Source organism: Anastrepha ludens, chromosome 5, assembly GCF_028408465.1.
Source record: "Anastrepha ludens isolate Willacy chromosome 5, idAnaLude1.1, whole genome shotgun sequence".
In the NCBI taxonomy this organism is placed as follows: domain Eukaryota; kingdom Metazoa; phylum Arthropoda; class Insecta; order Diptera; family Tephritidae; genus Anastrepha; species Anastrepha ludens.
This window is the reverse complement of record NC_071501.1, coordinates 16,964,050-16,974,987: the sequence shown is the minus strand read 5'-3', so window position 1 is coordinate 16,974,987 and position 10,938 is coordinate 16,964,050. Positions and strand designations below refer to the sequence as shown.

Sequence of the window (10,938 nt, the reverse complement as noted above, 5' to 3'; positions counted from 1 at the left end):
CGCTTCTCAAGCTCATCAAATGCTTATAGAAGCTTATGGTGGACATGCTCTAAGTAGAGCACAGTGCTTCAGGTGGTTTGGAAAATTCCGCAGTGGTGATTTTAGCGTGGAGAACGAGGACCGTGGCCGGCCACCGAAAAAGTTTGACGACGCCGAATTGAAAGCGTTGTTGAATGAAGATGATGGTCAAACACAAGAAATGATGGCAGAGCAGTTGGGAGTGACCCAAAAAACTATTTCCAAACGTTTGAAAGACATGGGCATGATTTTAAAGGTCGGAAGATGGGTGCCGCATGAACTGACTGAAAGGCAGCAAGAGAACCGAAAAACCACTTGTGAAATGCTGCTCGCCAGGTTCAAAAGGAAGTCTTTTTTGCATCGAATCGTTACGGGTGGTGAAAAATGGGTGTACTTCTCCAATCCCAAGCGTAAACGATCGCCCGACGACAAACCAAAAACACCGGCCACACCAAATCGCTTCGGCCGCAAGGCAATGCTGTGTGTTTTCTGGGATCAACGTGGTATTATTTGGTACGAGCTATTAGAACCAGATGAAACAGTTGACGATGCACGCTACCAACGACAATTGGCCAATTTGAACAGCGCTATGCACCGAAAACGCCCAGAATATGCCGATCGCCGTTACAAAGTAATTTTTCTTGATGACAATGCACCGCCACATCGAACAAGAGCGACTCGAGAATTGGTGGAGATGTACGATTGGAAACCGCTGGTGCATGCGGCTTACTCACCAGACTTGGCGCCTTCCGATTATCATTTGTTTGCATCGATGGGCCTCGCCCTTTCCGAGCAGCGCTTCAATTCTCACGAAGAAGCCAAAAAATGGCTCGATGATTGGTTTGCGGCCAAAGACGACCAATTTTTTTGGCGCGGCATCCACAAATTGCCTGAGAGATGGGAAAAATGTGTCGCTAGTGATGGCTATTATTTTGAAGATTAAAATTGTACCATGTTTTATTAATAAACGTTTGAAAATGAAAAAAAGTCTCATTTCATAGGTATCTACCTGGTAATATGCGCTAAGTGGTATGCCTCTTGGTGTTTTTCTATAAATGACTTTCTGCAAGAGCTTACAGCTTATATCGCGATACATCGTTTCAAGCATACCTATATACAAAAATATGATTTTTTTATTTATATGAGTATAAGTAATTCTTAGTTTTAGTACTCTTCAAACATTTTTATTTCTAAATTATAAATTTGAATTAAATTATAAAAACTATGATTGCAGTTCTGCACTGAGGATTCCCCAAGCAACAAAAAACCTCAATCACAAAACCGAGCCAGGCGAATTACGATAAGGTGGTATCCCTAGAACCGCTGATTTTTCTTTTATTTGGGTGATTTGAACGTTAAAGTGGTTTTTTCCCACATTCTGATTTAGATTCCTGCAAGATTCAGGAAATGTGTGGAAAGTAATCAGATGGATTTTAACTTTCAAACCATCATAATGTGAAAACAAAATGGATGTAAACTATTTTTGTACTACTGCTACCACCTTGTATGAATTCGCATTAGACCAAAGTATGAATGAATAAGTTATATTTCACTATGGTACTAGAGTACTAGAATGATAGGTATGAATATAGTTCGCCGACTTATTATTGAAAGAGGCAGAGGCATGGTGGGAAGAATTCAGAAGGCATAGCCAAGATCAAGGCGAATTTATTACAGGTGACAGCAAACACATATAAGTAAAACCCTACATGTATTTGTTGTTGCGTTTGGTGCAACCATCACGTCAAAATCAGCAAGCAAATGTAAACATACGAACGTAAACATACCAATACATACAAACAAAGCATATCATTTTGACGTAATCCATACCTACGGTGAAAAATTCAGCTGGGTGAATGCTGTCACCTTAATAAATCCACCTTGGCCAAGATCAACCCGTTAACCGGCTCTCTGCGAATTTGAATGAATCAGCTGATTGGCTGACATCACTGTGGTCATGACAGCGGTTTGTTTGCAAAAAAGCTAAGATTGTGTTGGTGATATACGAAACAATTTTGTTTCTCATCACAGCAGATTGGACAAACCTAGTAATCTATCATCCTTGGCTCGTCAGTGGATGCGAATGCTTTATTTATCTCTTGATTCAATACTCAACAATACATATAGTAAATTCTTTTATTTTGAAGTGCACTGAACACTTTTGCTATAGACTGGTAAACAAAACGATATGATAGCATTGAAGATGAAACATTAATAGTAAATGAAAGGTCTGCACATAATACAAAACGGGAACGATATTTCAATTAAAAATCAGCGTAATCAAGAGCTAATCAATTCAAATGTTATCAATTAGCCGTTCTTGTAGAAGGTTTACCAATAGAAATTCAATCTATTTGCCGAGTCACAAAATTGCTCCCCGATTAGAAGGTCGCGTAGACTTATCGGGTATAATCAAAATAAACAACTACATTTATTTACAAGCCAATCTATCGGAAGAACCTATAACAAATTAAAAAAATAAAATAACAAAAAAATTCCGCTGACATTAATATACATACTTCCAAGACAACATAAAAATATTCACAAAATCAAACGGAATTTAATTAACAAATGAAAACGAAATACACTAAGAGAAGTGTAAAACCATTAAAAAATAAGACAGTAGAAATCATAAAAAAACTAGAAGTTGCCGCAATAACGGTAGTTTATATCAAAATACAGTTTCATCTCACAAACTGTGGAATACCCTGGAGTTTTGTGGATTTTTATCCCGCCATTTTAATAAAAAAATATATATTAAAAATCAATTTGCCGTAATAGTACATACCTTATGACGTAGCAATTAAATTTTATGCCAAAAAAACTCATACAACATGGCATGTATCTCATTGATTTACTTCATATATCTTCATTTTTAACACATGGGTTGAAAAGAAAACAGGTTTTTTGTTTAGTTCCAAATTAGATTTATTCAGAAACCAATAAGAACAACGCAATCATTCCAGCGTCGCTCTAACATTTCAATGCCACTTTTGTAGAACGATTTATCTTTTGCTTCAAAAAAGGCCTTAGACTCGAATTTTTGGCGAGAGTTTTTTTTAGATGCAAATACGGTGGATGTGTTCGAAGTTCAATTCATGCAGTTTTGCCATTGTTTCGAATTATCAACCCGTTCTTGTTTTTGCTCAACAGTGAGCAAACGCGGCACTCACTTTGAACAGAGCTTTCTCATATGCAAATGCTCATGCAATATAAAGCCAACAGGTTCTTTTGATATCTTGACGATGCCAGCTAACTCAGCTTTATATGTATATATATACTCAGCTTCACTTTTCGATTATTCAAAATGATTTTGTGGTTTTCTAGATTTTTCTGGTGTTACCACCTCATTTGGACGTCCAGTGCGTTGTGCATCATCGGTGTCTCTAGGACCACCTTTCAAGTCAGCAAACCATCGTTTTTTGTTGTTTCTGATGGAGCGGAGTTCCCATAACACTTTTGAAGCCAGTGCTGAACTTGAGCGGTATTTTTTAATAGAATATCATGAAATTTTAACAACTGTCGTTTTAAGGTTAGTACTAACTGAAAAAGAGGTGAATGAAATAAAACTAGTACCATCTTTGGCCCGCGACTTTTCAGCCCGTGTTATATATATGAGGAGTTTTTTCATGGCAGAAATGCACTCAGAGGTTTGCCATTGCCTGCCGAGGGGCGACCACTATTAGAAAAATGTTTTTCTTAATTTTGGTGTTTCACAGAGATTCGAACCTACGTTCTCTCTGTGAATTCGGAATGGTAGTCCCGCACAAACCCATTCGGCTACTGCAGCAGCCCCATGTGTTATATGCCCCCATTAATTTTGATCGATTTTACAGTTGTACGAAAATCAAACACTTTTTGTTATATTTTTTTGTTTCCTTTATTTTTGATTTTCGATAGTTTTTAGCACTTTCTAATAATTTTGCTTCGTCATATCTAGAATTCCTTCGTGTCTCTCTATATATTTTATATATGTAAAATTTCATTTTTCAAAATACAATAAACATTTATAAATATGTATTACGTCGTTTTGATCAAACATTTTTAATTGTTTTTTTTTTATGTTGCTTGTGATTTATATTTATATATGTATGTTGTTTTTTGTTGTTGTTGTGTTTGCTAATATAATTTTTTTCAAGTACTAATATTGGGAAATGTATGTACTACTTAAGTATGTATGTATATAAAGTATTCACGTACAAACGTACAATACGCGTATGAATATAAGAATAAATGGACTTCTTGTGTGACACTATTTAAAATATTTATTTTGAGAGATAACATAAATTTTCTTTAAATTTTCGAAACACATATTTTTTTGGACTATATAAAGAAGAGATAAAAACAATAAAAGAGTCAAAACAAAAACAATTTTTTTACTAAAAATATATACATACAAAATAAAAAGACAACTTCCATGAAAATATGGTCTGCTTTACCGGAACGTGCCGGATTAATATTAGGTCAATGAACAGATCGACCAGATCACTCCAGCAGAATTCCACTAATCTTAATGGAGAATGCTTTAAGCTGTTACGGTAACAATTACAGTTGTTTATAAAAGAATAAAAATTTTTATTTAAAAACAATTAATAATATGAGGGAATTCGAAAACGCACTAATACCTCTTAATCATCAGCCCATTTTGTTTTTAAGCAATAGCTAATGAAAGTGTTCACTTTGCGCAACTTAGTCGACAATTAGCAGCTTCCTGTGGTTTTGCATAGTTGATATTATTATCCCTTATTGATTAGAAATAAGTTATATCTTTTTTTTTTTTTGTATTAATGCGTTTCTGAATTCACTATAAGGAGTTACGAATAATATGTTTTTTGTTTTGAAATTCACGTTTTCTTCTTGCAGTTTTTAAACGACGAAATCAAATATAAACATAAAATATGACAAATGTAGAATCATTAAAATTGTTTTTATAATGATAAAACAGCACATGATCACAATGTATACATTAAAAATGTTAGCTGTTTGTATTAGATTTAAAAATAATTCACTAATTTATACATTTGGCGAACAATTCGCTGAAGCAAAGCAAAATTACTTTAGTTACCGGAGAATATCAATTTAAAATATAAAACAATAATACAATAATTTTGTTTTAAATTATTATTTAAAAATTATTTAATAAAATATGCATACAAAACTCTAATAAGTAGTTAAATAGCATTTTAAGGGGCATCGTTTTGATTTTTCGTTTTGCATTTAAAATGAAAACTAAAAATAGAATGACATAAAACATAAAAAATATTTTACAGCTATCCTTATCGCAATAGTATTAAAAGTAGTAAAAGTTTTGATAGAAAATAATACATAAAGTGGATAAAATAGATTAATCTGTAGGAAAATATCAGTTGGGAGACAATAACAGATAAATGCTGCAACATAAAATAACCAATAAAATTGAAAGTGCAAAGTATTTATATAAAAAATATATACGAATAGTATCAGTTGATTGCTTGGTGTTTTTTCTCTTTCGAAAGCGTTTTCCTTTTTTTGTTTTTTTGTGTTAGTGTTCGAATTCGTACAATTTTATACATGTTGTGACATTTCCGTTGATTTTCCCTTTCATAGGCGGTTGAATTTATTTTTTCGTTTAATATTATTACCAACTGTGGATTTACTTTTTCTAACGGTGCACTAAATAAGTTTGCCAAATTTTTCGTAGATGTGTTTTAAGTTTAAGGTTTGCCATATAAAGAAGCAATAAATTATAAATACTACAGTTTAATAAAATACTTAAGCATACATATGTTTGTATATGCATATGCACATGTGTGTTTATATGTACGTAAGCCTATATTTTATATATGCATGTTTTTTAGCTAAGTCGCTGCTAACTGTGTTGAATAGTTAAAACAAAAAAAAATTATCCACAATAACATTTTTCAGCGCTTACAAAACTCATCAATAATTTCGTTTTTTTAGTTTTTGTTTTCGCATATAAATAAATTTTCGTAAATTATAGTTTTTCAATAAGCCATTAAATACACAGTACTAATACTACATCCCCAAATACTAAACCTATGTGTTTACGTCGACAAACAAACAAACAAGCGCAGCTACCTAAACTAGCTATATCCCTACAATGTGATCTTGTTGCTCTTGCTTTTGTTGTTTCTGTTTTCCCTCCCTGTTTTCAACCAACCACACCACCTAGGCAGCAAATTCAACTACTATAGTCAATACATTCACCCAGAGTCCAGTAGTGATCCAGTATATCTTCGCTAGTGAAACGTACATCGGGATCCGATTGCAGCATGTTTGCAATGAGGTCGCGTACACCATCGCCAATATCAGACCAATAGGGATCAGGGAATTCATAGACTCCCGTAATGATGGCATCGAATAGTGGCTCTTGTTGATTGTCGGGCGACACAAAGGGTGGAAAACCGCAAAGCAGGATGTATAGTATAATACCAGCTGCCCAGACATCGATCTGTAAAAAAGTGAAATTCAATGTTTTTTTAATACTGCTGCGGTGGATAAAAGGCATATGCATATAAAATCTAAATGTATACGTATATATATATGTATATAATTGGTGCGTACACTCCTTTACGAGCTCCTCCTCCTATTTGTGGTGTGCGTCTTGATGTTGTTCCGCAAATGGAGGGACCTACAGTTTCAAGCCGACTCCGAATCGCAGGTATTTTTTTATGAGGAGCTTTTTCATGGTAGAAATACACTCGGAGGTTTACCATTGCCTGCCGAGGGGCGACCGCAATTAGAAAAACTTTTTCTTAATTTTGGTGTTTCACCGAGATTCCAACCTACATTCTATCTGTGAATTCCGAATGGTAGTCGCGCACTAAACTATTCGGCAACGGCCGCCTAAATGTATATCTACATATATTAAAAAACCCAAAACAACATTTTTTTCTTGAATCTATTACGTTTTTAAGTTATTTAAAAAATTGTTTGTTGAAATTTAATTACTTTTTCTCTTACATAGAACCTTTTTTTAATTTTGGGATGTTTTCAGAGTCACTATAAAAATATCATAGTTAATTTTTTTTATAAAGCGTAGGGTCTAATTTTTCGGGAGGGAAATTGAAAGAGGAGATGAAATATTCTATCATAATATCGGCATTTTATGAATTTTTTTTAAGTGAATTCGATGGTAATTTTCAAAACGTTGGTAAAAAATATTTTTATTTATTTATTTATTCAGAACTAATTATAAAAAATTATTAATCCACTAAAGAAAAGCGCTGGCTACAAGGGCCTTCGGCTCAGGGTAGGTAGGTAGGTATAGTGCTTTTCAGTTGACACACTTAGGCCTGTTGTAGGCGTCTTGTGATACCACCAGGACTGTCCCCTCTCCTCACTCTACATTGTCCTCATTCAACCAACCTGTGGCTTTAATACATCTAACAAGGCTTGTTATTTTTATATTGGCTACTTCTGCCAAGTTATTCAGGGAACTTTTTCCTAAAATGTTGAACCTTCTTCTATCCAGAGCCATGCATCCGCATAGAAAGTGTTCTATAGTCTCTTCTTCTTCAATGTCGTTACAACTTCTGCAATAGTCGTTGGGTGCAACTTCTGCAAATGGGTAGGGTGCTTCTAATCTACTACCTAGAAGATTTCTCATGTTCTTCCTGTTCAGTTTCAACAGTCGGTTTGTGCGGCCCATGTTCCATTCTGGCCATGCCATTTTACTTGACTGAGTTCATAGCCTGTTGGCAGCTCTGATAGTGTGATTGTCTATAAGCATCTTACAGTATGTTTACTTTGTCTGGTTGGATCGGTTTTGCTCATATAACAAATGGACGGGGTAGCATAAATAATAATTTTTGTTTGTCCATCTTAATATATCACACGAATATTGTTGTTATTGTTGTAACAGTATAAACATTCCCCATACAAGAGTGGGGAATGCTGCTGGAGTGGTAGCTCTTGGCTGGATATATATCCGGGTCGTTTCGGTAACATAGAACGCAATATGTAAATTGAATGATTTTTAGCCCGAGATGGTAAACGTTTTTGAACTGCCACGATACATCCGAACCATTCCAAATTATTACGGTACACTTTTAATGCGTATTTTATTAAATTAGTTTTTACAATGTATTTCAATCGGTTAATCGTCTTTGTTGTATTAATAGAGAATATGGCCCTGGCTGCAGCCGAATGGATTTGTGACTGAATACCATTTGGTTAAGCCCCGGTTCGAAACCCACTGGAGATATGAAAAACAAATAATAGAAAATATATTTTTTTCTAATAGCGGTTGTCCCGATACTCCGTAGGCAATGGAAAATCTTCGAAAATATTTCTGCCATGAAAAACCATCTGTTGTTCGGAGGTGGCATAAAATTGCAGGTTCTTGATATTTATAGTTCATTTAAAACAGTTCAATTTTTTTGGCTGAATTGCTCGAAACTGCTTTTTTCCAATAAAATTAGTATTAGTCAAAACTTCATACTTCTACAGGTCACAGAATAAATATCATTGAAGTGAATTTTACGACAAAGGATGTTTATCGCGTTCACGTGTTTTTTGATAACTTCACTATTTACGAGATAGTCGAAAGGCGTGTGAGATGACCCTGGGATGACTTTGGTCTCCCTTCCTCGCCAAAGGGGAAAAAGGGTTTTCTGAAGTAGCTGGTCATTGCTAATAAATCGCAATTGGCCGATACCCTCAAACTAAACATAGCTCAGGCCATTGCTCAAATATAGTTGGTTTAGTACAGCAGTCATTGAAAATGAAAAAAGGGGTTTTCTGAAGTCGCTGGTCTATGGTAAAAAGACGCAATTGTCCGATACCCTTAAACTGAACATATCTCAAGTATAGCTGGATTAGTATAGCAATCATTGGCGGCCGCCGTAGATGAATGGGTTGGTGTGGGACTACCATTCCAGAGTGCGTAGGTGCATGAAACAGCAAAATTGTAGAAAAAGTGTTTTTCTAATAGCGGTTGCCCCTCAGGAGGCAATGCCAAACCTACGAGTGTATTTCTGTCATGCAAAAGCTTCTCATAAAAAACCATTTGCCATTCGGAGTCGGCTTAAAACTGTAGGCCTCTCCATTTGTGGCACAACATCAAGACACACATCACAAATAGGAGGAGGAGCGTGGCCAAATATCTATATTAACATAAGTTTACGCGTCAATTATAATTTTTTTTATTTTTAGTACAGCAGTCATTTGAACCACTGGGATTAATGCCACTGTACTTTCATAATGAAATACATAAACTTAAAATAAAACTTAAATTTTATTTTACCTTCAATCCGTAGCCTGTTTCCAATAGTATCTCCGGTGCCACATAAGTTGGGGTGCCGCACACTGCATACAATGGTTCAGTCACTTCACAGGCCAAACCAAAATCAGCTAATTTTAGTTCGGTTACACTACCATTGGCGTCCAACTCAACCTGTAGAACGTAGATACATTTTTATTACATTTAAGGCAGATTCTATAAACAAAAATTTACCAATAGATTCTCAGGTTTAATGTCACGATGCACAATGCTCATGGAATGTAAATAGGCCATGGCTGAGGCCAAATGCTTGATCATCACGCGTGACTGATTTTCAGAAAAACGTGTTACACGCGTAATAGCATCGAAAAGATCGCCACCTGCAAAAATATTAGGATGAAAATACAAATTTCATGTAACAATTGTCTCTCAAAACAATAGAAAATTGTGATCATCACTCACCACTCACGTACTCCAGCACCAAGTACATATTCGACAGCTGATCGACATCCAAGATTAATGAAATAATATGTGGATGTTGTAACTTCTTCATTACACGCACTTCTGCATCGATATAGTGCTCTTTGCCTTTACATTTGCTTTTATCGATGATTTTCAACGCATATGGCAAACCATTCTGCCGATCTTTGATCTTCAGTACAACAGCAAAATTACCATCGCCTATAATTTGTCCTAACGCGTAACGCTCACGTATTACTCCCGGCAGTTCACTTGCATCAATGCCGCTCTCATTTAGCGCCGCCAAATCTTCATCAACAATCTGATCACATGGTTCTTGTTGATGATTTTGTTGATGCTTGGCGCTATTCAGATTTTTACTCTTTACTGGCATTTTCGGTTTGGGGCCCTTGTAAGTAGTTCCTGCGGTACGTAGCGATTTCCGTATCGCTTGTATGGCTTTGTGTTCGTCAGGTTCGAGCTTAAAATCATCTGGATTGTTAACGCGTTCTGTGCCATAGGCGAAGAAAATGTCATCGGGACCGAAGAAATCGGCAAGTTGTACAACCGGACTGCCGGAGAGCGTAAACACTTTGCGTACATAACCGGTATCAAGGCGTACCACTTGTGTGATGGCGGTTAGTACATGATCAAAGCTGGGACTATTGCGTTTATTCAGCAGAAGGCGCATAATCTATCAAAAGAAAAATGAAATGATGATGAAGCAGAAGATATAATGAATGTAAATAAAACACATTTCTATGTAATTGCATTAAATGAAATGCAAAATAAATATTACAAATTACAAAACTGCAAAACTGCAAACGTCACTTACTGTCCGTGGTTTGGTGCCATTTCTTATCAGCGTCACAATACGGGGATGTACGACGCTATCGCGTTCATTTAGTTTCAGTACTGGACTGCCATTAGTGGTGACATTTACACCATTACCGCCAGCGCCACCCCCAGCTACACCGCCACCACCGCTATTGTACGTGCCGGTACCATTCTTAAGCGGCGACGATGGACGATAAGCTTTGGACAAACGATTGTTTGTCTTGTTGGAGAGTGTCAAGTTGGCTAATGGTTGTGAGGTGGTGTTGTATTCGATTTTTTTGAAATTCTCGTTATTACAGGAACAAATATAGCTTTGGCCGTCTTCGAGTTCGTCCAAAGTGGAGATCTAGTAATGATTGAATAAATTCAATTAAGTTAATACACAGCGAAAGGAAATGGAC

General features: G+C 35.8%; 1 protein-coding gene across 3 annotated transcripts in view; it reads right to left on the bottom strand.

Annotated features, from left to right (window-relative positions):
• Positions 1–3,873: 3,873 nt before the first annotated feature.
• The window catches only part of LOC128865271 (serine/threonine-protein kinase GL21140), a 98,626-nt gene continuing 91,561 nt past the window's right edge, over positions 3,874–10,938 (bottom strand). For all 3 annotated transcript variants that reach the window (XM_054105429.1, XM_054105426.1, XM_054105427.1), the window contains 5 exons: positions 10,536–10,883; positions 9,704–10,394; positions 9,476–9,621; positions 9,266–9,415; positions 3,874–6,469 (listed from right to left, as the gene is read on the bottom strand). In XM_054105429.1, the coding sequence (XP_053961404.1) occupies positions 6,200–6,469; positions 9,266–9,415; positions 9,476–9,621; positions 9,704–10,394; positions 10,536–10,883 (1,605 nt within the window). In that variant the 3' untranslated portion in view covers positions 3,874–6,199. The remainder of the gene's footprint in view (positions 6,470–9,265; positions 9,416–9,475; positions 9,622–9,703; positions 10,395–10,535; positions 10,884–10,938) is intronic.